Source organism: Notechis scutatus, chromosome 7 (genome assembly GCF_049901735.1).
Source record: "Notechis scutatus isolate UNSWTSFEM ecotype Mainland chromosome 7, rNotScu1.2, whole genome shotgun sequence".
NCBI classification, from domain to species: domain Eukaryota; kingdom Metazoa; phylum Chordata; class Lepidosauria; order Squamata; family Elapidae; genus Notechis; species Notechis scutatus.
In genome coordinates this window covers 16,209,984-16,235,664 of record NC_142015.1, presented here as the reverse complement: position 1 = coordinate 16,235,664, position 25,681 = coordinate 16,209,984, and the positions used below count along the sequence as shown (strand labels likewise).

At 40.5% G+C, this 25,681-nt stretch overlaps 2 protein-coding genes across 6 annotated transcripts; one reads left to right on the top strand and one right to left on the bottom strand.

The window, feature by feature from the left end:
* Positions 1-1,097: 1,097 nt before the first annotated feature.
* On the bottom strand, positions 1,098-18,172 carry SIAE (sialic acid acetylesterase). 2 transcript variants are annotated; one of them, XM_026671425.2, is made up of 11 exons: positions 18,055-18,172; positions 15,937-16,122; positions 13,718-13,876; positions 11,101-11,276; positions 9,833-9,971; positions 9,335-9,518; positions 8,098-8,207; positions 7,886-8,019; positions 6,665-6,819; positions 5,430-5,625; positions 1,098-4,644 (listed from the first exon to the last, which is right to left on the bottom strand). In XM_026671425.2, exons 2-11 carry the CDS (start codon positions 15,998-16,000, stop codon positions 4,408-4,410), a joined length of 1,554 nt encoding a protein of 517 aa, XP_026527210.1. In that variant the 5' UTR covers positions 16,001-16,122; positions 18,055-18,172; the 3' UTR covers positions 1,098-4,407. The 2 variants fall into 2 exon arrangements, with proteins under 2 accessions (XP_026527210.1, XP_087826127.1); XM_087970001.1 differs by lacking the exon at positions 18,055-18,172 and adding an exon at positions 17,836-17,942.
* On the top strand, positions 17,962-24,161 carry SPA17 (sperm autoantigenic protein 17). Of its 4 annotated transcripts, none has more exons than XM_026671427.2 (5): positions 17,962-18,144; positions 20,149-20,328; positions 21,139-21,209; positions 21,838-21,900; positions 23,772-24,161. In XM_026671427.2, the coding sequence occupies exons 2-5, from the start codon at positions 20,175-20,177 to the stop codon at positions 23,982-23,984; spliced, it is 501 nt and encodes a 166-aa protein (XP_026527212.1). In that variant the 5' UTR covers positions 17,962-18,144; positions 20,149-20,174; the 3' UTR covers positions 23,985-24,161. The 4 variants fall into 4 exon arrangements, with proteins under 4 accessions (XP_026527212.1, XP_026527214.1, XP_087826133.1 ...); XM_026671429.2 differs by lacking the exon at positions 17,962-18,144 and adding an exon at positions 18,533-18,667; XM_087970007.1 differs by lacking the exon at positions 17,962-18,144 and adding an exon at positions 18,644-19,005.
* Positions 24,162-25,681: the final 1,520 nt, after the last annotated feature.

Here is a 25,681-nt window from a genome sequence, read left to right as displayed (position 1 = left end):
TTAGATGGATAGTTTTGATAAGCAGCCAAATTGCTGCAAAGCGATCATGAATTATAGCAGGTATAAATAACACTAACAAGGAAGATCAATTGTCTAGCAAATCCATTAACAGAATCTCACAGGTAATTGAATCAGACTGCCTTCAATGCTCAGTGGAAAGGCAACATATAAACAAGTGTGACAACATGGAGAGAAAGGTACAACCTTACATTCTCATGTGAGATATCAAAGCATAAAGGCACTGAAATGATCTACGCAAAAGAACGTATGCATCAACTGTCAAAATTAATCATAGCTTAGTTTTCTTTTTTTTTCATATAGAGAATAAGATCTTGGACTTACAAACATATAAAAGAAAACACACTATATTATTTATAGCAAGGATGGGCATATTTAGAGGAGGGCAAGGAACTAGAGTGGGCAATTCAGGGACAGGATTGTCACCCTTGTGTTTAACCAGAAATCTTTTTCTCTTGAAGGTTTTTTTTTTTTTTTGCAAATAGCTCTGCTTGGAAGCATCCTGAAGCTATCTGCATTTATCTAGCTCAGGGGTGTCAAACTCACGGCCTGTGGGCTGGATGCATCATGCGCTGGCGATGCCTACGCCCATTTTAACAAAGGGGAAAGAAGTCACGATACATTATGTCACAGCAACATGACGATGCGAGTTTGACACCCCGGTCTAGACCTTGTGAGAAAAATATGCTGGAGCCCATACATTATTAGAGCGGGGAGTGGTATGGTGGCCTAGAGTGGAGCTCCTGTCTCACAATCAGGAGGCTGTGAGTTCGATCCTAGGTAGAGGCATTTATTTCTCTCTCTGGGCACAATGAGAATGTATCTGCTGAACAAAACTCTGCACTGGCGACAGGAAGGGCATCCGGCCATTAAACACTGCTAGCTCCATTCATTTGCCCAGACTCCTCCCCGCAAAGGATTATGGGGTCATTAAAAGATGATGACGACACATTATTAGAGGGAAGACCTAAACTTAAATCTGTGGCATCAAATTCCTTTATACAATTCCCACCAGGGTGAATTATTAAATAATCAAACTTCTAGGCAAGAGGGGATTGTTTTAATGGAGACTACTTAAATCAGAAAGACAATTTGTAACTTTTAATCATGGGTGGAAATCATACTTCCACTTTGCTATTTCAGATAATTTCCTCAACAACAACAACAACAACAACAACCATACCAACTGGCACAACAAATGCAAGTATAGCTCATTCATTTTTACATGGTACAGGATCATTATCTAAAATATTTACCTATGCAAACCACAGCAATCTAAACACCCATAGATTTCTAGAACTATGAAAGAAGAGCAATTGTAAACCAAGAATTTTTGTCTGGCTCTTTCTGTACATTTGTAAAGATTTTATCAAATGTAGGCCCTGCTCCAGTTTACTCTTAAATACATAACAGATTGTCCTCAACTTGCAATCACAATTGAGCCTTAAAATTTTGTTGCTAAGCGAGACAGTTGTTAAATGAATGTTGCCTCATTTTATGACCTTTCTTGCCACAGTTAAGTGAATCACTGCAGTTGTTAAGTAATACCTTTGTTAAGTGAAGCTGGCTTCTCCAATTGACTTTATTTATTTATTTATTTATTTAAATATAAGTGGCCAAGCATCTAAATTTTGATCATGTGACCATGGGAAGCTGCAATGGTTAAGTGTGAAAAATGTCTTAAGTCTCTTTTTTCAGTACCATTGTTAATGTTGAACGGTCACTAAACGAACTGTTGTAAGTCAAGGACTACCTGTACAGTGTTTGGAGTTTACTCCCAGATACACACGCTAATTACTACAATGTTCCATGTAATGTGATTCTAACTGCTAGGCAAATATCCATGCTTTTAGATAGAAAATCATCACTCCTTGCATATTAACTTACACATAAGTGTGTGCTGAATAACTGCATACTTTTGAATGAATGAATGCAAATGATGAATATTTTTTTTCCTTGGAAGTTGTTCTGCATAGAAATTTGGGGATTAATTTGAGATGCATGCCAGACGCTTACGGATTCATTTTCAAAGAATTATTCTATAGACAAACATATATCTTGCTGTTGTCTGCAGATTTCATTTTGGATATTTTTATCTAGGGTATAACTATCCATTAAATTAAGCATGACTTGATTTTTTTAAAAAAAGAATGGGTATTACATGCAAACACTCCATATCCTTTCATTTGCAGTTAAATTGCCGTATTTGCCCTGGCTGTCTCAAACAGCCATGTAATTATAGGGAATGTTAACACTGTGCTTTTTCATTCCAACCCTTAAATTTGTTAAACAAAGAAAAGAGCCATACGAGGGCTCAAAAATATAGGCACAGCACTGCAAAACATTTTAAATGAATATTCCACCCAGGGATTATTTTTTTTCAGAATCACAACTGAAATTCTCAGACACACCTCCTACTTGCTCCCTAATTTAGGAAACCCGTCTAAATCATGGACCTCAGAGACCCCTCTCCTATGGGTAATCTGAAGTATATCTCCATCTACATTCAGCCCACCCTTGTCATAGGTCAATCTTACTCTGCTACATGAGGGACAAGATCAATCCAGGAGTGACAGCTGTTCCACAGTAAGGATGGATGGAGAAGTCACTTGGTCCATATTTAATTATAAACTTAATTCTGCATTGTCAGATCAAGAGACAAGCTGAAACTTACTTCTACTTTGAAGTATCAACTTCTCTGAATTTTGCAAAGCTCATCTATTTATAAAAAGGGGAAAGTGTACAAAAATGCCAGTATTAGTGAAAACAGCAGTTATTAGGAAAAAACCAATTATTGCACTGAAATATACACTTTAGCTCAAACTGAAAAATGATTGCACGGATTTAAAAATAAAATGCCAATTTTGATTCCAGCTTTAAAAAAATACCTAATATGGAAATGGGACATTTGAAATCATTAAATCAATGAAACAAAGAATCCACAACACACTGAAACTGATAGATTCACCCATCTATATTCCACAACCCAATGCCAGAAGTTAGTTTTCCAAGAGCGAAGTCAAATAATCTCTACCATCTGGAATCCTCTAGCTGAAATAAATCTAGCACATAAAATATCTTTCTTCTCTTGCCCTCAAGTCTTTGTTATTTAAAACAGATCAATCCATGATTATTTCTTCTTATACACTGGGAAACCTCAGGGATTTGCCTGTCTGTCTGGAGAATTCTGGGAGCTGAAGTCCACAAGTCTTAAAAGTTGCCAAGTTGGAGATCTCTGGTCTAAACAGTACACCCAACAGCCACCATTTCACTCTGATCCAGGGAACAGCTCTGCAAAACAATTGTTTCCCATTTTCTACTTTGGTTAACACAACCCTGTTTGCCAGGTTGCTCTTCTAAGACAAACATACAACATACATATATAAGTGAGGAAATCTAGTTGATCCAAACCCAACATAGGGAAAACCTTCCTGGCTTTTGGCTGAAGCCAGGGAGTTTGCTTGAAAAAAGAAATATACTTCTACGTTCTTATTTTTGTAAAGCGACATTGTGCTTTTAATGTAACAGTTCCTATTTGAAAGGGGTTTTTTTGCTGCAAGAATTATTTCCTGCAAGTGGTAGTACTACATAATGTGGATTTGGAATACAATGAAACCCAAAACCCGGATTTTAATCTGGTCAATAATAGTTCACTCCATGGCAGATAAGATACACAGTCTAGATATCGCTTTAATGCATCTGCCAACATCACTCACCTTGGCAGGAATTGACATCTAGCAACATCTGGAATGCCATAGCTCAGCCATTCCTTTTAGCACAAAGCTGTGGCTTGTATTAGGCTTACTCCTATTATAGTGGGAGGGGGAAAATGTTGAGTGTTTCCTGCTTTCCTTGTAACACTCCTCTGCAGATCCTCTGGAGACAAGAGAAGAGCAAATGGCTGGACCAGTATGGCATCTTACAATTGGCCCATCCAACTTGTATCTGTACTTGGGAGCTAGTCCTGCTAAATTCAGAAGGACTTAGGTTTAAATATGCACTGGAAAATCAATGTTCCCAGAGGAATCTTTTATTGATCACCCATCATGCCTTGTCATTCAGAATCCTGGCTCTCTTGGTTGTGTGCAGGTAACCAGGGACTGTTTTAGAAGTGGTTTGATTTCTAGTAAAGTACTTACAAAATAATTCCAGTTATTATGGCACCTCAGGTAGGCAGCAAGAGTAAGAACCACCCACATCTGTTCCACCCTTCCTACTATGACCTTTCTGGGAAGCAAGTAACTGGGTTGCTCATTTTAAATTTTTTTTCTGCAGTCATCAACCTGAGTAGTTTACTACTTTAAGGAAAGTAAGCTGCAGCTGTGCTCCACGCTTCTTGTTTTTGTCCGCAAAATAAGCTGCTGATTCCTCTTTCTCCTTTCAGCTTACTCACAGCAAAATCCATGCAGGGTTATTTTGGGAAAATGTAATGAAGGGAGGGGCAGGCAATTCCTGTAGATTGTAAATGGGACACTGTTTGTATTCACAAGGCCATTCAGACCAGGCGTAGCGCAAGCCCTTTATGCCATCTGAACAGGTTGGGTTCTGCAGGATTACCGAGTAGGAAGAGGACGACACAATGGAGGCAGGTTTCCAACTGCATGTTCCCTGATTCAAGCAACACACCTGCAAAAAGGCATGAGAGAGAGATTGCTTCAATGGCAGATTCAGCATCTTTCAAAGCAACAACTGCTGAGGGCTTGGCATTATTTTGTGAGGAAGACTAAGGAACAAACATTTTAGTCCTTAGTTACTACCTCTACCTGTGTCATTTCCCCCAGTCTAAACCTCATCCTTTTAATCTTGAAGTTTCTATTAATCTCACAAAAGATACAGCAGTGACCTTCTACGTTAAGGATTAGGGGAACATGTGCAGGACAATGTATTATTATAATTCATTAAAGCTTGCCATAGCTGAATGCCACTTAACAGGATGACAAGTAGGTAATTGTTTAGCATGTTGCTTCCTACACAACAGAAGATAATAGACAACACTTTCAGAATTTGGGAGGAAATTCCCTCTCACAACCTGTCTTTCTGGTGTTGTTTCTCCCTTCCTCTTGCCCAATGTTTCTTAACCTCAGCAACTCTTTTAAGATTTGTGAACTTCAACTCCCAGAATATCCCTGCCACATATGCTGGCCGGGGTATTCTAGGTGTTGAAGTCCGTGCTTTTTAAAGTTCTGAGGTTAAGAAACACTGCTCTAGCCCCATCTTTTCTTTCTCTAACTTTTAACAAGGCCACATATGCTGAACACATACATAGATAGGCTTAGCAGCTACATTTAAATAAATGGCCAGCGGGCTATAATTCAAGGCATAGAGAATCCTCCTGCATCCAGGTAGCTAACTAGATGTATTGGACACTAACTGCTGTAATCCCAAGTCAACACCTCTTCCCCATCTTTTACCTCAAACGTCTTGTTGTCCATGTGACGCAATTGAACACATTCCTCAAAGGTGATATTAAGAAGCCTATGGGTTTCATTCACTTCCACTTTCCGAGGATAGGGACCCTGGAAGATTATACTTTTCTCCCCATAAGCTACTGCCAATGCTCCAAGATGCAACCGATAGGCCACAGTCCGCTTATCTCGGGGGTGGATGCTGAAGGACAAAGAAAAGGGATGAGAGGGCTCAATTGGAACAAAGACTCTCTTTTTGTTCCATGCTCATATTTTAAAAGGCTCTCCAGCTGGCAGCTTTCGATATTGCAAATGAAAGCTGGAAGTAAAGGTGTCATTTCATGAAGAACAAGAAATCTGAATATGGATATCAAAGCTGCTTGATAGAGAGATAGATGGCATACAAATTTAATAAATGCCAGCCAAATGCTTCTAGAGCCTCTCTCATGTCGTTCTTTTATTGTCCTTTTCTGTTTACAATCTGCATTCTCTCTCTCTCTCTCTCTCCTCCTCCCTCTCCCTCTCTTCTTGATTCTGGCTCTCATTGTTGAGAGTCAATCTCAGGCTTCAGACATTATTAAACTACAGTGCAATTCCTTTTTCCCATTTCATCAGAGAATAACAACTTTAGTCCACAATAGATTGTCCTCCCAAAAAATCTGTTAAATCCTTCAGATGGCCCAAGAGCATTTAGCACTTTTATTAGAATAAGGTAACAGTCACTTTTTGGGGGAACTGGCAATTAGTACTATTTATTAGATTAGGGGTCTCCAACGTTGGCTATTTTAAGACTTGTGGACTTCAATTGCCAGAATTCCCCAACCAGCCATGATGGCCAGGAAAAAAATGGGAGAGTTGAAGTCCACAAGTCTTAAAAGTTGTCACCCCTGTACTAGACAGCCTGCTCTTCCAGTCTCAGCTGTGCTTCTGATCAAGAGACATGAATGCTACCCATCCTTCTTTCAACCAGCTTTGGTTTACCCTCCAAATCAATGTCACAGTCTCCTGTTTTCCCATCTACTTTTTTCTCCTCCCACATACACATCATTTGTTTCCTCACATATTCCACCTGCTTGTTTCTCCCTCTCCTTATGATGCTGTAATCTTTGACTCCCTCTACCAAGACTGATATGACCACAAGGCAGTATCAGTCTTCAAAAGAAAACAGAAGCATTTTTTTAATGGGAGAAGAAAACTTCCAGAAGATTAGAGGACAGATCTCAAGCAATTTTAAAATGTACCTGCCATAAGGAGATTCATTATCACCAAGATCTATGGTAACAGCCATGAAAGTATTGGACATTCTCTTATTAGGGGCATAGCCGTAGTCTGCAGTTTGATGCCACCGAATACGTGGAAATTTGCCGCTTATCTGCACATGCTGATCTGTACATAACTAAAAGTGGGTAAAGAATGGGAATCATCAAGAAAAGGTAGCCATGGATTTCAAAACTTATCTGTCATTCTAGTCAGTTCCTTCTTAAACTGAAAGTCCCGGATACAAATCACGAACAGAGCAGCTATGGAAGATTTGATCTTTACCCTTAATAACCATCATTCACTCAGTTACGATTGCAGAAACATACATAATCTGAGAATGGAAACAGTCCAAACGATCCTTCTTGGCCCCAAAATCCTTGGGTTTCTGCACAGTAAGAGCAGCAAGTGGGAAAATCAAACCTTTTGTATGATTTCATTGTTTCAATATTAGGCAGCCATCCTCAACATGGTATCTTTCAAATGAAGTGGATCAACTCTTATAGTTCTCAGGAATAAGAATTATAGTCAGGAAAATGGGATGCTGTCTAAAGAATTATGAGAATTAAAAACCAACACATCTGGAAAACAACAAACTGGGGAATGACAAAGCAGTGGCTTCATAAAACTACATGCATTATTAGAGGCCTAATGGTTAAGATTGCTGCTTAACAGGTACAGATGCATTGTTCTCTATGGCTGAAAAAGACAGGGGCTGAGGTCTGTGGTCTGAAACAGTATGTATGGATCATGCATCACAATCAGTCATAATCTGTTTAGTTTTGGCTGACTATATGTGTAAATCCAGTCACGTGCTTGGTCATCTGAACCAGTCCTCTGACTTTTTCAATAATCTATGGTTAAAATTGACTACAACTTAGAGCAAAGTGCGAGTCTAGCTGACATTTGGAAGAGGAACGCATGCATCTGGAAATATGAGCCAGTACTTATCATTGATTAAGGATTTCAGAAATAATTAGGAACAGAAGTCTAAGGCTAGATCTGACTGATTTACCAAAATACCACTTTTCTGCACATGCCCCTTGCATTTTTATGGTGACAACCTACCATAAAACATTCATAGCAAAAGTTTGCGGGACATCTTATTTAGGAAGATTCTTCATCTTGAAAAAGATGACATCAAAATTTAATAACCTTAATAACCAAATAACCTGTCCAGGAGTGCATTTCCATCGTATACTTACCTGAACAAAGCCAAAGGGAAACTGCTTGTTGGTTTGACCATCGGATCCTTCATGAAAAGCTTTTCGCCAATCATCAATGAGTGCAGGGAAGGTGCAATTGTACATATCAGTGTTCATAAGAGTGTTGGCTTCCCCTGCAGTAAACCAAGGTCCAATACATTACCAAAGGCAGCATCAGTCCAGTCCAATCTTGCACTGGTACTTAAACATACCTTGATACCATATAACTCCTTGGATGGTCATGTTGATGAAAGGGTGAATCATTGCATTCCACAGCACGGATACTTCTCGGGGACCAGCATCGAGGTACAAGGGTGGACTTCTGTAAGACAGCAAGAAAAATAATGAGTAAGGAGTTCTCACCAGGTAGAACCTGAAGGATCAGGAGCTTTCTTTGTAAAAAAACAACAACCAGCTTGGTAGTCACAATGACTGAATTACTTTTACAAATAACTTTATTACAGTTTTTAAACTAAAAAGATAAGAACTAATATTAGAAATAGAAATAAAAGAACTGAAAGAAAATGCAAAGCCAAAAGTGCAAAAAGAAAAAGAAAAAAAAAAGAAAAGAAATGCAAATGTCTTTCAAATGCCTGTTACAACAGATACAATTATAACCTGGAATTAACCTCTTACTGTAAGGTTACAACACAGACTTTCATTTTTTCCATTATCTAGTATTTTTCTAATCATCAATTTCATAATTTCATTTTTTTCTGTTTCATGAAAAACATCCAAAACAGGCACCTGAATTTTTGACCACTAATGTCATCAAGGATCAGACCTAGTTCATTATGGCAAAAAAAGAGAAGCTTTTCTTAGTAAAATAGCTTTTTCCAACTGATGTTTTTCTGGAACGTAGCCCTTTTAACTCTTGCCATACACATAAAAGTGCAGTAGCTCATTTGCAACATAAGGAGGGCACATAATCACACACACACTGAATGGTAGCACTCAAAGATTGTAGGGTTGGAGGAACGAGAGACATAATTAAATTATGGGTTCCTTTCATGTACTCCTCTAATTCGTTGTGAGGAAAACTGGCCCCTTTTAACTGGTATGGATTGAAATGGATGATTGCATATTTTCACTGCACCCAAGTTGATTTTCTATTTCATTGGACTCATCCTGAATGAAGCAATAAACTACTAGAATAGGCAGATGTCATAGTTACACAGAGAAAAGACGTTAGGAGATTGTAGTGTCATACAATTCTTTCCGAGAATTAAGCTATAAATGGTGATTTTTAGCTTAATGCAATGTGCAAACATAGCCAGGATGGTTTGCAAAGCAAGGTTTATAGCAGAGCATGTGAACAGAACCTTGGCCAATTGGAGATAAATCACAGTGAAATAAAGCCATAGCTCAGCCAATATGCAAACCCATTTTCAAGGATGGAAAGTCTCAGATTAATTTAAAAAAACAGTTACACGAGTCAGTTTTTCTTACCTTTCAATATAGTCTAACAGACCACATTCATTCAAGGCCTTCTTGGAGGACCAGGCCTCAATTGGGGTCCCTCCCCAGGAGGTATCTATCAGCCCTATGGGGTACTTGAGTTTCTCGAACAAATACTGGCCAAACAGCCAACATACTGCAGAAAAGTAGCTGAAGTCTCCGTGGCCCAGGTTTCCTGTGTAAAGGAATATTTTTCTGAAAGTTTAAAACATTTTGAGGCTTCAGAAATAATACAACTATTATCTTTATTAGAAAATATGCATTGTAAAAAAATCAAGTATGAAGGACCCATTCAAATAATTGAGCCTAATCCTCACACCATTTAGCCTTCCAATACTTGCTATTCCTCCAAATATGTTGTGCTGGCCAAGCTGCCGTTATCCAACTAAAGTGGCCAGTTCTTAGCCCACCAATCAACCATAACATGAAAAATATCTTATTGATGCTGCTGATTTCTTGCTAGGAGTTTGACTTAAGTCAGGCTCTTACTGGCCGTTGGAATGGACCACTGCAAGTTGACACCTCCAAGGTCTTGAAGTTCCACTTCTGACTGAATAAGGGCAGTGGAAAATATCCGCACAAGGGGATACTTGGATGCATCTTCCATCTCCTTGCTAGCATTGAATATCTAGGAAGCAGAGAAGATTCCACTGAAATTTCAATTAAACACAAATGTATTATAAAGTACATTCACACTTGTAAGCAACAGAGCAAGCCAGGATCAGCTGTGATCTGCTGGTTTCTCTCCTGCCGTGTTGATATTCTAGCACATAAATGTCTCAACATTTCCTTATTTAAAAAGAAACTAAACTAGGCATAGGTATGCTTGCAGTCATAAGCTACTATGTATTGTTAGTTCTCACTTAACAACTGTTTGTTTAGTGACCAAAGTTATGATGGCAATAAAAAAAGTGACTGTGATCATGTGATCACCATTTGTGACCAGCCAGCTTCTGATAAGCAATGTAAACGGGGAAGCTGGTAGGAGGTTGTCATATGATGTCTCATTTTGCAACCAAACTGGAATACCTGGAACTGCTGTTATAAGTCACCATCGTCACGTGATGTTTTGCTTAATGACCAGCACTGGAATCACCAGTCCCAATTAGGATTGTTAACTAAGGATCACCTGTATAATCCTCCCCTTTGTTTTTTTTTAAAAGATGTTCCTACATGCCCTTGGTGAATGAAAAAAGAAAATGAAGCACCTACTCCTAAATCTGCTTCATTTGTATTGGAAATTAGAACTTGTAAGATCGTTTTCAATCTAGTTTTCTATAACCCACAGAGCAGAGGTGGTGTTCAGCAGGTTCTGACCAGTTTTGGAAAACCGGTAGCAGAAATTTTGAGTAGTTCGCAGAACTGGCAAATCCCATCTCTGACTGGAGGTTTTACAATATCTTTCCCCTGCCATGCCCACCAAGGTATGCCCACAGAACCGGTAGTAATTTTTTTTTAATTCCACCACTGCCACAGAGTTACAGGTTACAGCAAGTAAACCAAAAACAATCAATTAGTATAGAATAGATCATGGTTAAGGCAGAATGTATGAATCACAATCTGGATTTTAGGTTGAGAGCCTAAGTAACACAGAATAGTTTATCATAAGAATAAGCCTAAAATATCCTTTTAACAAAAGTAATTCTCATCCTGTGTCTCCATAAGGCTCGATATCAGTTCTCAGAATGCTTTATCATTTGATCCCTCTCTTGCATGATCCTTAAACCATACCTGGAATTTATAGGAATGTGGTTCACCTGTGAAACGGTCATCTCCATGTTACTCTGTCCACTGCAAATCCAAACATCTCCAAAGTAGATATCTTTTAATGACAAATTGGAGACTTCTTCCTTGATGTACTGGTGTACTTCTATAGTATAAGGGCCTCCTTGGGCCACAGGATCCAGCATAATTTTCCAAGTCTCACAGTTTTCTGATAATATTGATAGAAGAAAAAACAAATTATATCCCAGGCTTCATATCAACATGAAACTATTCAAAAGTAATGAATGTATTAATATCAATTTTATTTTCTTATAGATCAGGTCTTCAAATTTGGCAACTTTAAGACTTGTGGACTTCAACTCCCAGAATTCTCCAGCCAGGAGTTGCCAAGTTTGGGGACCCCTGTTATAGATGGATGTTTACCGTAAAATTGGGCAGAAAACGTCATTAGAGATGATGAGGAACATGCAAAGAAGATCTGTGCCAGGAAGGTGTCCTACAATTATGATTTCATCATTGCGATGAGCCACTCATTTGCACCTGCCAATTCACGGAGACGTGAAAAGCAAAGAACAGAACTGCTAAGGCTGAAACCAGGCGATTAGGGAACATTTTCTAAGAAATTTAGAATCCTGATGGGAACCTGGCTCTCCAGATGCTTCCTACAATATCTTCCAGCAACCATTAATAAAGCCCTGGCTGACTGAGACTGCTGTAGGTTGTCCAACGAAACATTTGAAGGATCTCAAATTTCTGATGTTTGATTTCGAGCAGCCTGACTGGCTTGGGCATTCTGGGAGTTGAAATCCACACATCTTAAGGTTGTCAAATTTGAGAAACACTGATTCAGAGTATTGAAAGGGCAATGCCAATTCTTTAAAACAAGCCTGGTACAAATGGCAACAAACAGAAATGAAGGACAAAGTGGATTGTTAAACAGAAGCATTTTATACTAGACTGTTTTAAAAGCAGACTGGAGCCTTCGCTGGGACATGGCTGGCTATCTTAAGGAAGAAATACAGCTGGAAAACACAATGAAGCTGGCAAAGGGCAGTTTTCCTGTCACCATCAGTTCATCCATAGTGATGGGTCAAGGGGTACTCCCATGCCAGTCCCTTGTGGTTTTGGTTTTGAGCAGTACAACTAGAGATCAGTATCTTTCCTAAAATCGACCAAACCTCTGACAGTTTCTTTATTGTATTATAACCAAAGTTCAACTTTCTTGTAAGAAACTGACAATTTATTGCCATATTTTTTCTCCCTGGCATCCTGCTGAACATTTGGTAGAGCAGTTCTCTTCACTCAGGTGCCACAATCGTAACTTTATTTGGATTCCTGCACAGAGCAGCAGTTAAACCTGATGTAAATGTAAGAAGGAAATATACAGCCTCCCATAGAGGAATGGAATCAAGTCCAAGATGATCCTAGCTGGAAGCCTCATTTTGGCAACTAACATTCCCAACTAAGGGAACCAGGTATGTCTAGTCTAATGAAAAGAAGACACCAACCCCCCCCCCCCCCCCCCCCCCCCCCCCCCCCCCCCCCCCCCCCCCCCCCCCCCCCCCCCCCCCCCCCCCCCCCCCCCCCCCCCCCCCCCCCCCCCCCCCCCCCCCCCCCCCCCCCCCCCCCCCTTCTAACACCCCCCAAATTTTTAAAAAACAAATACCCCACACCCCCCCCCCCCCCCCCCCCCCCCCCCTCCCCTCCCCCCCCCCCCCCCCCCCCCCCCCCCCCCCCCCCCCCCCCCCTAGAAATTTTTTTTTAACAATCTTCTTCTATTTTTTTTAAAAACATTTTTTTTATTTTCCCACACCCAAATCCTCCTTACAACAACCCCAAAAACCCCCAAAAAAAAAAAACACCCCCCAACCCACCACCCCCCCCCCACCAACCCCCCCCCCCCCCCCCCCCCCCCCTCATACCAAAACAAAAAAAAAAACCCCATCCCCCCCAACCCCCCACCCCACCCCCCCCCCCCCCCCCCCACCCCCCCCCCCCCCCCCCCCCCAAACCCCCACTCTTCAACCCCCCCCCCCCCCCCCCCCCCCCCCCCCCCCCCCCCCCCCCACCAAAAACCCCCCCCCCCCCCCCCCCCCCCCCCCCCCCCAGGAGGGGGGGGCCCCCCCCCCCCCCCCCCCCCCCCCCCCCCCCCCCCCCCCCCCGGGCACTCGGTTTTAGCGACAACCCTCCCCCCCCCAGTTGCCACCCCAGAGGGGGCCGGGAGGGGCCCCCCACCCCCCGGACCCCTACCACCCCCACCTCAGTCCGCCCGACTAGGAATGCTATGAGAGCAGTCTTCCAGTAATTGAGGGTCACAGAAAAGGGGATTGACCTATTCTCCAAAGCACTGAGGGCAGGACACGAAGTAGCAGATGGAGGATCATTAAAGTGATCCAACCAAGATCTAAGGAGAAATTTCCTGACCATGAGAATAATTAATCAGTGGAACAGCTTACCTGGAAGTTGTGGGTGCTCCACCACTGGAGAGCTTTAAGAGACCAGACAGCTATTTGTCCAGCATTTGTCTCCTGCTACAGGCAGGAGGTTGGACTAGATCTCCAAGATCACTTCTAACTCTATTACTCTACATTCTATGCATGAGCATTGGGACAAGGAAGGTATGTACATATTGTTAATATTATGGGTTACCTTCAATCTGTACCATTTTGGTCACAATGCTATGATTCTGGGAGAGTGTCAGCATCACCTTAGAACCAGGATCTCCAAAGCCCCATATGATAGCATGAGATGGTTCCTTCTGGAGCACCATGTGATCAGCATAATAGGAAGCAAAGTGAAACTTAGCACCTGAGGCAAACAAAAGGGCACAACAATTAGGTTTACAGCTTCAGCTTCTCAAAAATACTCCAGTAACGCTTGTGCTGGGGTACAACCATTCAATTCTTAAGACATTTCTGAACAGCAAAAATAGCTGACAATTCATTAGAGGTTGTCAAGGAAGCATATTACTGAGAAAGAAAGAATACATCTCAGATGCATTAAAAAAACATTTCAAGATTACACAACCATTTTCATTGTTGTTCTCTTTCACATGATCATGTTTTTCCTATTTTTTTTTCAATTGGAGCCATTTTCTGCTGCTGTCCCCACCATACATACATTCATACAATCTCCGATTTCCCTATCCGGTATGATCTTTGGAATTCCACTGTTATAGCACTAGTTTTTAGGAAAGTGTGACATAAAAATATGTGTATCTTTATGTGTGAACAGTTTTTTTAGCCCAATTCTCTGAGAAAAGACCATTTCTGCCATGTGTCACTTTGTGAGTAAGGGGGAGACTGAATCTACAGCCTGTCCCTGATTCCCTCCCCACTGCAGGAGAAAAACAGAGGCCACTTTGCCTTCTTGGCATTATTTGTATGGATTTAAATAGCGCATTGTCTTCATTCAATATACTGAACCCAGTTTAATCAAATACAGTTCCTGTGTACTCCTATCACAATGCCTAAGCAAATATAGCTTAATGTGATTGCTCAATTAACTAACATGTAACATGCCTAGGTTTTTAATAATGTCCTGAACACAAACACCTCATTTTAGTCTAGTCTAGCATCTTGTACAAACCCAGCTGTTAAGTCTTTAAATAACTTGGCTCAGCATATTGTATGAGCAAAGCCATAAAAAAAATTAAAAAACCCTCCTTCTCTTACAGCCATGGCAACCCTATGCTTATTTACTTAAAAGTCACCAATACAAAGATATATACATATATAGCATCCCTAACACTGAATGACTGAAGGAATCGGTCCTCTTATATTTTATTTGGGCTACCTTGGCTACTTTTTAAGAGGGCTATTAGAAATATAGATTAATAAATATTGGAAGGTAAACATTTAAATTAATCCAACAGCCATTATATTTCTCCTGTCATTTGAACCTCTGTTAGCAAGAATCAGTTTAGTATTTAAATGAGTTTGTTTCATACTCTACTATAACATTTGCAGAAGCTACAGAATATAGGCCACAGTAGACATGCAATATAAGAAACAGAAGCTGAACTAAGACAGGATGGCAAGCAAGTAGTGTTTCCTTGTACTGTTGAGTAGTAGGAACAATTGCATGCTGCTTTTCAGGATACAATGTAAAGTTGAAAATTGGAAAAGTCTATGAGAAACTTGTAAGAAAATTTAATAAACCCTTTATCAAAGGTGCAACAAACCTAAGCAACTGTTGACAAAACTCTTAAAAGATGCAATCCTGAATATACCCAGGAGTAAATTCTGTTGGGGCACCAAACTCAAGGGACTTTCTTTGTAAATATGTTTAACGTCATTCCCCCACTTGAGATGAGCTAATTATCTGATTTATCCTCACCAAACGCTAAACCAAACTGTGTTCAGGATTTTGCTCAAGGAAGCTTAGCCTGTACAATATAAAAAGCATCTGGTGCAGAAGTGGGATTCAATTTTTTTTACTACTAGTTCTGTGGGCGTGGCCTGGCTTTGTGGGCGTGGCAAGGGAAAGATACTGCAAAATCTCCATTCCCTCCCCACCCCTCTAACCTGCTTTCCAGCTCCCTTCTTCTGTGCAGGGCAACCAAAGACAGACAATCAGCTGGGACTCTGGAGGCAGAGAATAGATGGGAGCGGGGCCAGCCAGAGGTGGGATTGGCCAGTTCTCTGAACTACTCAAAACTTCCGCTACTGGTTCTCCAGAACTGGTCAGAACCTGCTGAATACCACCTCTGCTCTGGTGGAAGCTTAGCATCATGGAAGGGAAACAAATTCCTACCAGCTAAATGCTGCTATTGTCTTTTCAACAGGTACTGTTTTCTCCGGATTGTGTTTGCCTGGCCAGTAGTGGTCATTCACACATAGCGGCAGGAACTGCCTCTTCTCACTCACCTGCTGTGCAAGCCAAGAGCAACATGAATAGCAAGGAAGCCTCCATCGTCTTTTTTGATAACATGAAGTCAGAAAGTCAGAGGATGCAATTCTGGGAGCAGAGAATGTCAGCAGTCTGTATCTTAAAGACATCAATCTCCTTGTGACCTCACACTGGGCTGATCCAAGCCAGGAAGTAACATAGGGCTGGTAGGGGGAAAGTAACATAGCTGTTTATAGGTATGGCAAAATCTTGTCACCACCATGAAGACATCAATCCTTAATAATGCTCCAGACAATTTCAAGCGTTAGGCTAAGATAGAAAAGGCTATGTCCTAAATCTGACCTACAGGGCTCTTCTGAAAATGTGCTTCCTGAATTTGAAGAAAAATACCTCTGAAGCAAAAAAAAAAAAAAAAAAACAGAAAGAAAAAAAAAGGCTGTAAGGATGGCAAAACAGCTGAATGTTTCCCAGTATCTCCTGAGAAATTCTTCTGGATTCCAATTTATCTCAGTGTTACATTATTGGCACTTCTAACTCTACAAATCCAGAATTTGGGCTTAGTAAATTGAGGGGCAATTAAAAAGGTTCACTCAGCCTTGGTAATCAAGTTGCATACAATCCACATAAACCACTCAATGCTTTCATGTGTAAACCAGCCAGCCTTTGCCTCCTGCCCCATTTCTTCTTTGCAACTTTACCTTGACACCCCTCTGGAAAGCTTTACCCTTTTTACTACCAAAGAATGGTTTGTATAGTATTCTGAAAGCTCGGCTAAGCCTTTCAAGGGAGCGCATGTGTGCAAACTCATTTGGGAACCACCAGGACACACCAGGAGTGCTGGATAGATTGGGAAGCAAAAAATACATCCCAGGCAAAAGCCATAGCAGATTATTTTTATGCTGGTGCTTAGGATGGTGAGAAAGACCATTCATTTTTGGCCAGGAAAGTACACTATTATCTGCAATGTTGGGTTTATAATGACACACATTAGCAATAGAAATTTTGGTCATATGATAGGTTCATACATAATGACAAACCGTGTGTTGCTGGAACTATTCAAAAAATAAAAATACAAACAGCAGAGGAAAAAACACTTTTTTTCCTTTAGAGTTTGTATTTTAATTTTCATATAAAATATTTTTTTATATAAAAAAGAGCCTCAAGCAGCTTAATCCACCCAGCAGCTTAATAGAGAAATGAAAAAGGGATTCCCACAGCATGCAAGGATATGCTGTGGTGCCTTGATGGGTGAATCCAGCCTCGGGTCTGGATTCTAATATCTCCTTCTGCAACATGGTGGCCCCCTCCAGAAACATTGATTTGCGATTTATTTGAAACATTTCAACTAAAAAGGATTCTCTTATTGATTTCACAAGAGAGAGAGAACAAAGGGGAAAAATCACATCTTCTCTTTTTATAACATTACATAAAGGGTTTTTGATTGGATAGGGAAGTCCTCTGTCTAGTTATATCCTAAGAATTAAACCGCATGTGAGCAATTGAGATCGAAAGGAGCATTGCACTCTGGATAAAAGCAAAAGAAACACTTGCAAAGAAAAATGTCGGAATGGATATAGGTAAAGGTACATTCTCAACACTTCCCATTGCTGAGCCTCAATACTTGCTTTTCTTTTTTGGTTCATGGAGGCTCAGAACAGCTGAAAATGAAACTTGTTACCTACAAAATACTCTCTCTTGCCACTCCTGGTTTCTAAAAGGGAGGCTTTTCTTGAAGTTTAAGGTTTTAGGCGGGGCAAAAAAACAACAACCACGAGCTACACATTTTGAAAAGGGCAAATTTGAAAATACAAGAAAACCCAAGTTGGCGATTGTACTGCAAAAACCATATTGCAAGTATTAACGAAGTCCATAATGCGTGGCCCTCGGGGGGCCCACCCCCCGCCCTCGCAGCCTACCCCATCTGCAAAGCCACGGGGGGGATGGAAGACCTGCCCCAGCAGCTGAACCCGGGCGGCGTCCCTGCCATCGGACCCCGCCAGGTTGCCAAGAGGCCCGGTGTGTGACGTCACCGAGGCCTCCTCTGTGACGCCACCGCCCCGGGGCCCGTCTAAAGCGCGGCCTCAGGCCCGCCCTGCCCGCAGAGTCCCAACTCCATGGGCCCTGAGAAGACGTACTAGGAGCGCAGGCTCCCCGCTTGGACTTTAAAACCTCGGCCACGCCACCGCCTCCTTCACCGGCGCCCCAAAACCAGAACCGAGAACGCGGTGAGGCGAGGCCAGATTTTAATTGGGGGCGGGTTCAAGGGGGGGCTGGGGAAAGGTTTGGTCGCTGAAAGGCGGAGCTCGCAGCCAATCGGCAGGCGGAGTGGGCCGACCAAGGAGAAGCCAACCGCGCTTGAGGCGCCGGGGCGGGACGAGATTTTAGTTGGAGGCGGGCTTCAAAGAGGGAGGAGGAGGAGGAGGAGGAGGAGGGGAAAAAAGGTTTGGTCGCTGAAAGGCGGAGCTCGCAGCCAATCGGCAGGCGGAGTGGGCCGACCAAGGAGAAGCCAACCGCGCTTGAGGCGCCGGGGCGGGACGAGATTTTAGTTGGAGGCGGCCTTCAAAGAAGGAGGTTTGGTCGTTGAAGGGCGGAGCTTGCAGCCAATCAGCAAGCGAGATGGGCCGACCCGAGAAGCCAACTGCGCGATTTCCCGCTCTATTGGCTCTTCCCGCTTGCCGTCTTAATTGGAGTTGCTAAAGCAACGGGAAGGACGCTGGCCTCTCTCCTTGCGGGCAAAGGAGTAAAAGGGTAAAAGGAGGCTTGGGAAGGACCCTCCTGACGGGCCGGGGAGCTGAAGAGGACGGGGCGGCGGCGTGAAGGCTCTCAGCGCCTCCCCCCGTGTTGATAGCTGGGAAGGGAGACGCGCAGGCAGGCCAGGAACCTAGCTGCATCAGAACAAGAGCGCCTTTGAGCATGGGCAGAGTACAGGTAGCCCTCGACTTACAACAGTTCGTTTAGTGACCGAAGTTACAGCGGCACTGACAAAAGTGACTTATGACCATTTTTCACACTTACTACCGTTGTAGCATCTCTATGGTCATATGGTCAACATCCAGGCTCTTAGCAACTGTCTCATACTTATGACGGTGGGTCATGTGATCCCTTTGCAAAGTCAGTGGGGAAGATTCATTTGACACTCACATTAATAACTTAACAACTGCAGTGATTCGCTTAACAACTGTAGCAAGGAAGGTGGTAAAATGGGGCGAAACTCACTTCACAAAGGTCTCCCTTAGCAACAGAAATGTTGGGTTCAATTGTGGTCATAAGTCGAAGGCTGCCTGCATTTTGCCCCGTGAGGAAGAGGCTTCCATTATTGCTCCCTTCCCCGACTTTTAGAGGTACAGGAATACAGCCCCCATCGTTCCCAGCAAGCATGGCCGGGAATTCTGGGCAAGGGCTTCTTGCTTCTGTGTCTTAAGCAGCCTCCTGTTTTGTAGCCCTGCTTTGTAAGTGCCACGTTTTTCACAGGAAATCTGGTGCGCCTGTTCAATAGTAAATGTTGCTAAGAAGGGCAAAGTAAAATACTGTAAAGTAGGGATGTCCAATCATAGTGACTTGAATACCTGTGGATTTCAACTCCCAGAATTCCCCAGCCAGCCATTTCCCCCATAGAGAATTCTGGGAGTTGAAGTCCACAAGTCTTCAAATTGCCAAGGTTGGATGGACACCCCAACTGTAAAACTTAAACTTGAACAGGTGTGCAATAGCAAGTACACATGTTTATCTCTACGTGAGAATCAATTTTTTTTTAAAAACTTAGTGAATTCTCTATATTCCTGAATTTAATTATGTTTCAAATTGGACTGGGTGATATAGAGATAAGTGGACGAGTAGTCTGATTCAGAACAAAGCAATTCCTTGTTTAAAATGTTGTTACAATCAGATACTTTGCAGTAATTTAAAAAAAAAGATTAAATGGCGTGAGCTTGACATCCAGATTTATTTATTCATTTTTTTATTCTGCCTTTAGTAACTCAAGGTGGCAAAGATACATAATACTCCTCCCTCCTCATATTTTTGCCACTACACCACATTGTTAGGTGGATTGGGCTCATATATAGCATTTTCGGACAATGCTGGCTCCCTCAGCTTAGAAACAGAGGTGAGCAACGCCCCCTAGAGTCAGACACATCTGGACAGGGGAAACCTTTACCTTAACTTTTTTATCCAACATTTAAATGTCTTATTTAGATTATAAGTCTCACTAATTGTAAATTGCACTCTAGGTATAAAAGATAGTTTTTCAGAAACAATGGCTATTCCGTTCTCAAACACCAGTCAACGCATTCCTCCAGGATTTGCCAATCTGCTTGAAGGGCTCGCCAGGGAAGTCTTAAGAAACCAGCCTGATGATATACCAACTTTTGCAGCCAAGTATTTTGAATCTCTCCTTATTCAAAGAGAAAGTAAGTTTCAATTGACTATATTAAGGTTTTTAATGTACATTTGCATTTTTGGACTTCATCTGGTTTGCAAGAAACCATTATTTACTCATTTAGGTGTCCATTTTTGGCATTTTTCTTTTTCAGGAATGTTTTTGCACCATTCAGTTTAGCCACTATGTAGGTTCTGAATGGGGCTATTCTCAAAAGCTCAGTGCCTTCTTTTTGTTATGCTCAGATTGGTAGGTTTGGGTTATCTTTTTTACAATATATATATCACTCATTCAAGCATTTAATTTTTTTTGGGGGGGGGGGGTGTTTTAATTTTGACCTATGTTTTCCTTGGAATGAGACAACTCTCCATGGCCGACTGGTCTTGGCTGACTTGCCACAGTCATCTTGCCATGGCTAACTCCCTGTGGGACTATTCAACAGTGGAAAAAGTGATTTTCAGCAGACCTTGTCTTGCTTTAGGTTTGAACCTTTTCAAATTAAAAGTCCTTGAGGCTGGGGTGAGCCAGAGCTTGGAGTCCTAGAAATTCAATTGTGCGCTCTCTTGAGTTATTCTGTCTTGAATTGTCAGGTGATGTGTTGGCCACAGAGAGATGGCCAGGGCCAATTGTCCTAGGCTCTGTTTTTTCCTCTTTATTACACATAACTGAGCTACATGTGCGTGTTTACCTTTTTTCAGTTAAGAAATCACAACTGTTCTTAAAGGAATGTCAGTGTCATTATGATTCCCAATTTGATTAAGCATCATTTGACCAGGAAGCTTTTATTTTTTAAAGAGAAGTCAGTATTTATTTTTTCAAAAAAAACCTCTTGTCTTTTCAGAAACCGGATATGATCCAACTGAATGGGGAGCAAAACTAGAGGATCGATTCTACAATAACCGTGCTTTCAATGTAAGTTTTACCGGTATTATATAATGAACAATTCCCCACCCCTTTGACACGCAGGCCTTTGAATGAAACTAAACAAAATATAGGAGATTAAAATCCTGATTAAAAATAATAGCCATGAGGTTAATTAGGATCATTGACATTTTCAAAGGAATATGGATTATTTATTAAGTTTATTTGCTGCTCATCTCGCTGTCATACAACTCTGGGCAGCTTACAATAACTAATTCATACAAAAATGATTTGTGAAAAGCTTATTTAGAAAAATGATGAGTGGGAATCTAAAATTTCCCCTACTAATTCAAATTCAGATTCACTAGCTTTATCCTATGACTGCTATAGCATTAAAATCTCCCATCATGCTTACCTATACCCATAAAAAGGATTGGAATCACTTATTTCCTTATGAAGTGGCTTACGATAAACATCATTTTACATCATCATTTCAATGGATTCTATATGGAACCTAACGAGAGCTTGGTATACATTTAGCAATTTCGTCACCATGTGTTCAGTTACTACTCCAATTATTTGTCTTTAGGGTTTTGCTTGCATCAACATTCAGTGGGGGTGGGGAATCATCTGTACCAATAGTCTCTCGTGCATCAATACTACCCTCCTGCTTTTTCAGGAACTTGCACCACCAGGAGATGGAGTGAAAAGGGAAAAGAAAGAAGAAACTACTGAAAAACCAGTAAGTAATTTTTCCAGATATTAATTGCATACCTTTTCTAAACTAACCTCTGTTGTGGATAATAGTTGCTGACTTTGGCATGCCTAAAAAGTTGCAGTGAGGTTGTCCACTATCATAGGGGCCAACATTAATTTTATATGGGATCCAACAAGGGTCAGAACGATGAAGGCCATTCGCATTTTTTCCATTTGAAGTTAAATAATTGAAAGAATTTATCTCATTGAAATTAGTAAATTATCTCCAAAACTGTTTATTATAAAAAAAATGCCCACATATTCCCTGAAGACTTAAATTGCCTCTTCTAAGTTACTCATACTCTAAACTTAGATTTAATAAAGAAAACATATAGCTAAAAATGCAACACCTTTTTGTATGAATTTCCAGTAAAGATATGTACGAACAAAGAATAGAGGTGCCCACTCGGAGTTTAAATTGTTTTTTAAATCCCACCAGTTTCAACTATCAAGGCACATTGCAAAATCCTGTGCATATTTTAGTAGCCTTAAGCACTGCTAAATTGACCCAGTGAAGTTATCACAACTTAAAACTATTTTAACTTTGTCTGTTTTACCCTTTGCACTCATTCTGTATAAATAAAACTAAACACATAGATAGTGTGAAATTGCAGCCTGTACTTTTATTTAGTTGTACGGTTTATATTATCTTTTATGATTTATATTAGCCTTGCTGTAGCAGTGCAGGCAATGTAAATACTGCTCCCTCTTCCCGTTTTTCACCCCAAACAACACTAAGAAATTTTGTTGGCTATCCAGACAAGTAATGCAGCTCAGCTTGCAGCAGGGAGCTTCCATGACAGTGAATGGACAAAACAGATACCAGTTCATTTGACCAGTATACTCTAGGAATCTTTATATTGGTATTTTCCTTTTTTCAAATGGGATAATTTTGTTGTTGGATAAACCATTGGTCTTATCTAAGCATTAATTTGGGCATTTATGCCAGATAAAACTTTCCTTGAAAACTGAGCAAAAATTGTCCAAGTGGTATTTGCAGAGTTTATAGGCCTACTGATTTTTTGGGGGGGTGGAGGGAGAGTGAGTGGGGAGAATATATATTTTAAAACCGAACAAAAGCAAGATGCGAGTTTTTCCATTTCTGCACATTCACAGACTTTTTGAATAATAAATTGTATTGGTGATATATTCTCACATTAAAATTAAAAGGAAAAGAGGAGGTGGAATTTTACTCGATCTGGAATAAGTGGTACGATTGGCTGGAACGTAAAAACCCCGAAAAGGGGAATCAAGGGGGGAAAACAAATTTATGAAACAGATTATGACACATACAACAACAGATAGGAATTGATAATGTTAGTTCTAGATTCCCTCATTCTTTACTTAACCAATAGAAGGAATTTATCAGTAAAAATAAACAAATATAATCCAACAATAAACATTAATAACAGAACATTATGTTTGATAGAATATAAAAAACAGAGAACCTATAGGAAACAAGAAATAACTGCTACATAATATAATCTAGGAAATATTTAACTCACTGTCAAATGTATTAAAGGAAAGTTTAATTAGTTTTAGCACAGAGATTATTGTGACGTTTGTATGAATCTTTGTCTTTTGAGTTTGTATATTTGTATATTTTAACTTTTTGTATTTAATAAAGTTTATTAAAAAAATTTTTTTTAAAAAAAAGCAAGATGCATCATATTTCCCACCTAACTTCAGCATCAGTCTTCTAAAGTATGCTGATATGTACAAACTTGATTTACATTTATTGTAGCTTAATTGTTTTCCCTTCCTTTCTTCCTTCCCTCTGTATACCCCTTTTTGAAACACGGTGGGCAAAATGCAAAGGTGAGAATTGTAAACTTGATTTTCTTTTAAATTGTAAAGAAGGAAGAAGAACAACCGGTGGTGGATATTGAAGGGACCTTATCGGAAGAACAAGCTGCTATAAAAATCCAGTCCATTTTCCGAGGATACAAAGCAAGAAAAGAAGTGAAAGGCCCAGAAGGAGAAGATGAAGAAGGGAAGGAACCTGGAGAGACAGACAAAGAAGCTGGGAAGGAGGTAGCATCAAGTGAGCCTGATAAAGGACCACAGTAATCAGACTCACCAGTTCCATCAACAGTCCCATATTCAAACAGGCGTAAGGCGAAGTCCCACTGGTCTGCTAGAAACATCCTGCCAAGTTTATTAAATAAACCATACAGTTTAAAGCTGCATGCAATCTTGGTGCTCATCAGCGGATCAATAAACTGACCCTGTTTTCATGCGGAAAGATCTTTTGATGTAATGGGCATTTTCTTTTTAGTGAATCTTAAATAAGTTGATCCTTGCCAATATAGAATAGAAATAGAATAGAATAGAATAGAATAGAATAGAATAGAATAGAATAGAATATTGGAATATAGAATAGAATAGAATATTGGAATAAAGAATAGAACAGAACAGAATAGAATTCTTCATTGGCCAAGTGTGATTGGACACACAAGGAATTTGTCTTGGTGCACATGCTTTCAGTGTACAAAATAGAAAAGAGACATTCGTCAAGAATCAAGAATCATTAGGTACAACACTTAATAATAGTCATAGGGTACAATATAAAAGAAAAACTTGGTTAGGGCTCATATTCATGACACCAGGCTATCATAACATTGTCTCATCAACAGCATCATATACAGGTAGTGCTCGACTTGCAACAGTCCATTTAGTGACAATTCAAAGTTACAGCGTGCACTTATGACCATTTTTCACACTTAACAACCATTGCAGTATCACCATGGCCACATGGTCAAAATTCGGCCGCTTGGCAGCTGACTCATTTATGACAGTTGCAGTGTCTCAGGGTCCTGTGGTCCCCTTTTGTGACCTCCTTACAAGCAAAGTCAGTGGGGGAAGCCAGATTCACTTAACAACTGGGTTATTAACAACTACTGTGATTCATTTAACAATTGTGGCATAAAAGATCATAAAATGGGGCAACATTCACTTGACAAATCATTTCACTTTAGCAATAAAAATTGGGATCGACCTGTACAGGGCTCCAACCAAGCCTTTGGGTGCTAGTTTCCACAACGCTGATAACCTCAATAGCTGAACTGGAAATCTTTTGTGTTTGATACATTGTGAGATAAACATCTGAATCTCTTTTACAGGTTTTAAAAATCTTTTATCATTTTGGGGGGGAATATATGTACTCTGATCCCCACTCCCAAATACCACCTTCATTTACATTCAGTGGTACAGACACTAATATTCACTTTTAATGCTGCTGCTTCTATTTCAGTTTGTAACATGCACATGCATCAGGGGTTTTGAAAATGAAAAAATCTGATGAAAAAATATTCACACTTAAACCTCTGTACATTTTTTGTGCATGGAACTCCAGTAATCTTGTTCTGTTCGTCCCCATTTTTGCAACCTATCTCCTTTTGTTGGCCTTATTTTACGCATTTTTTACAGTCTCTTTAGATTTCATTCCCTAGGGATATCTTGAAGGGGAGTCAATGTTACGTATAAGATGTACCTCTGCTTCTTTAGAAGATTACAGCTTGATTCTATGCCCATATATTTGAAAATACATTTCTTTGCTATCAGAGGAGTTTATTCCTTCACCCACCACGAGTGTTCAAGATGTTGCAGTCTGAATTAAAAGATCGGTATAGACTGTACTTTTCTTTTCAAAACATGTCTTAATTACATTCCTCCGAGAAGTTTGATAATAACTGGAATATGGAACAAAGGAAAAGTCATTTTGAAAAGCAGCTACAATTAGCTTTGAAGAAATTATGCTTCCTTAT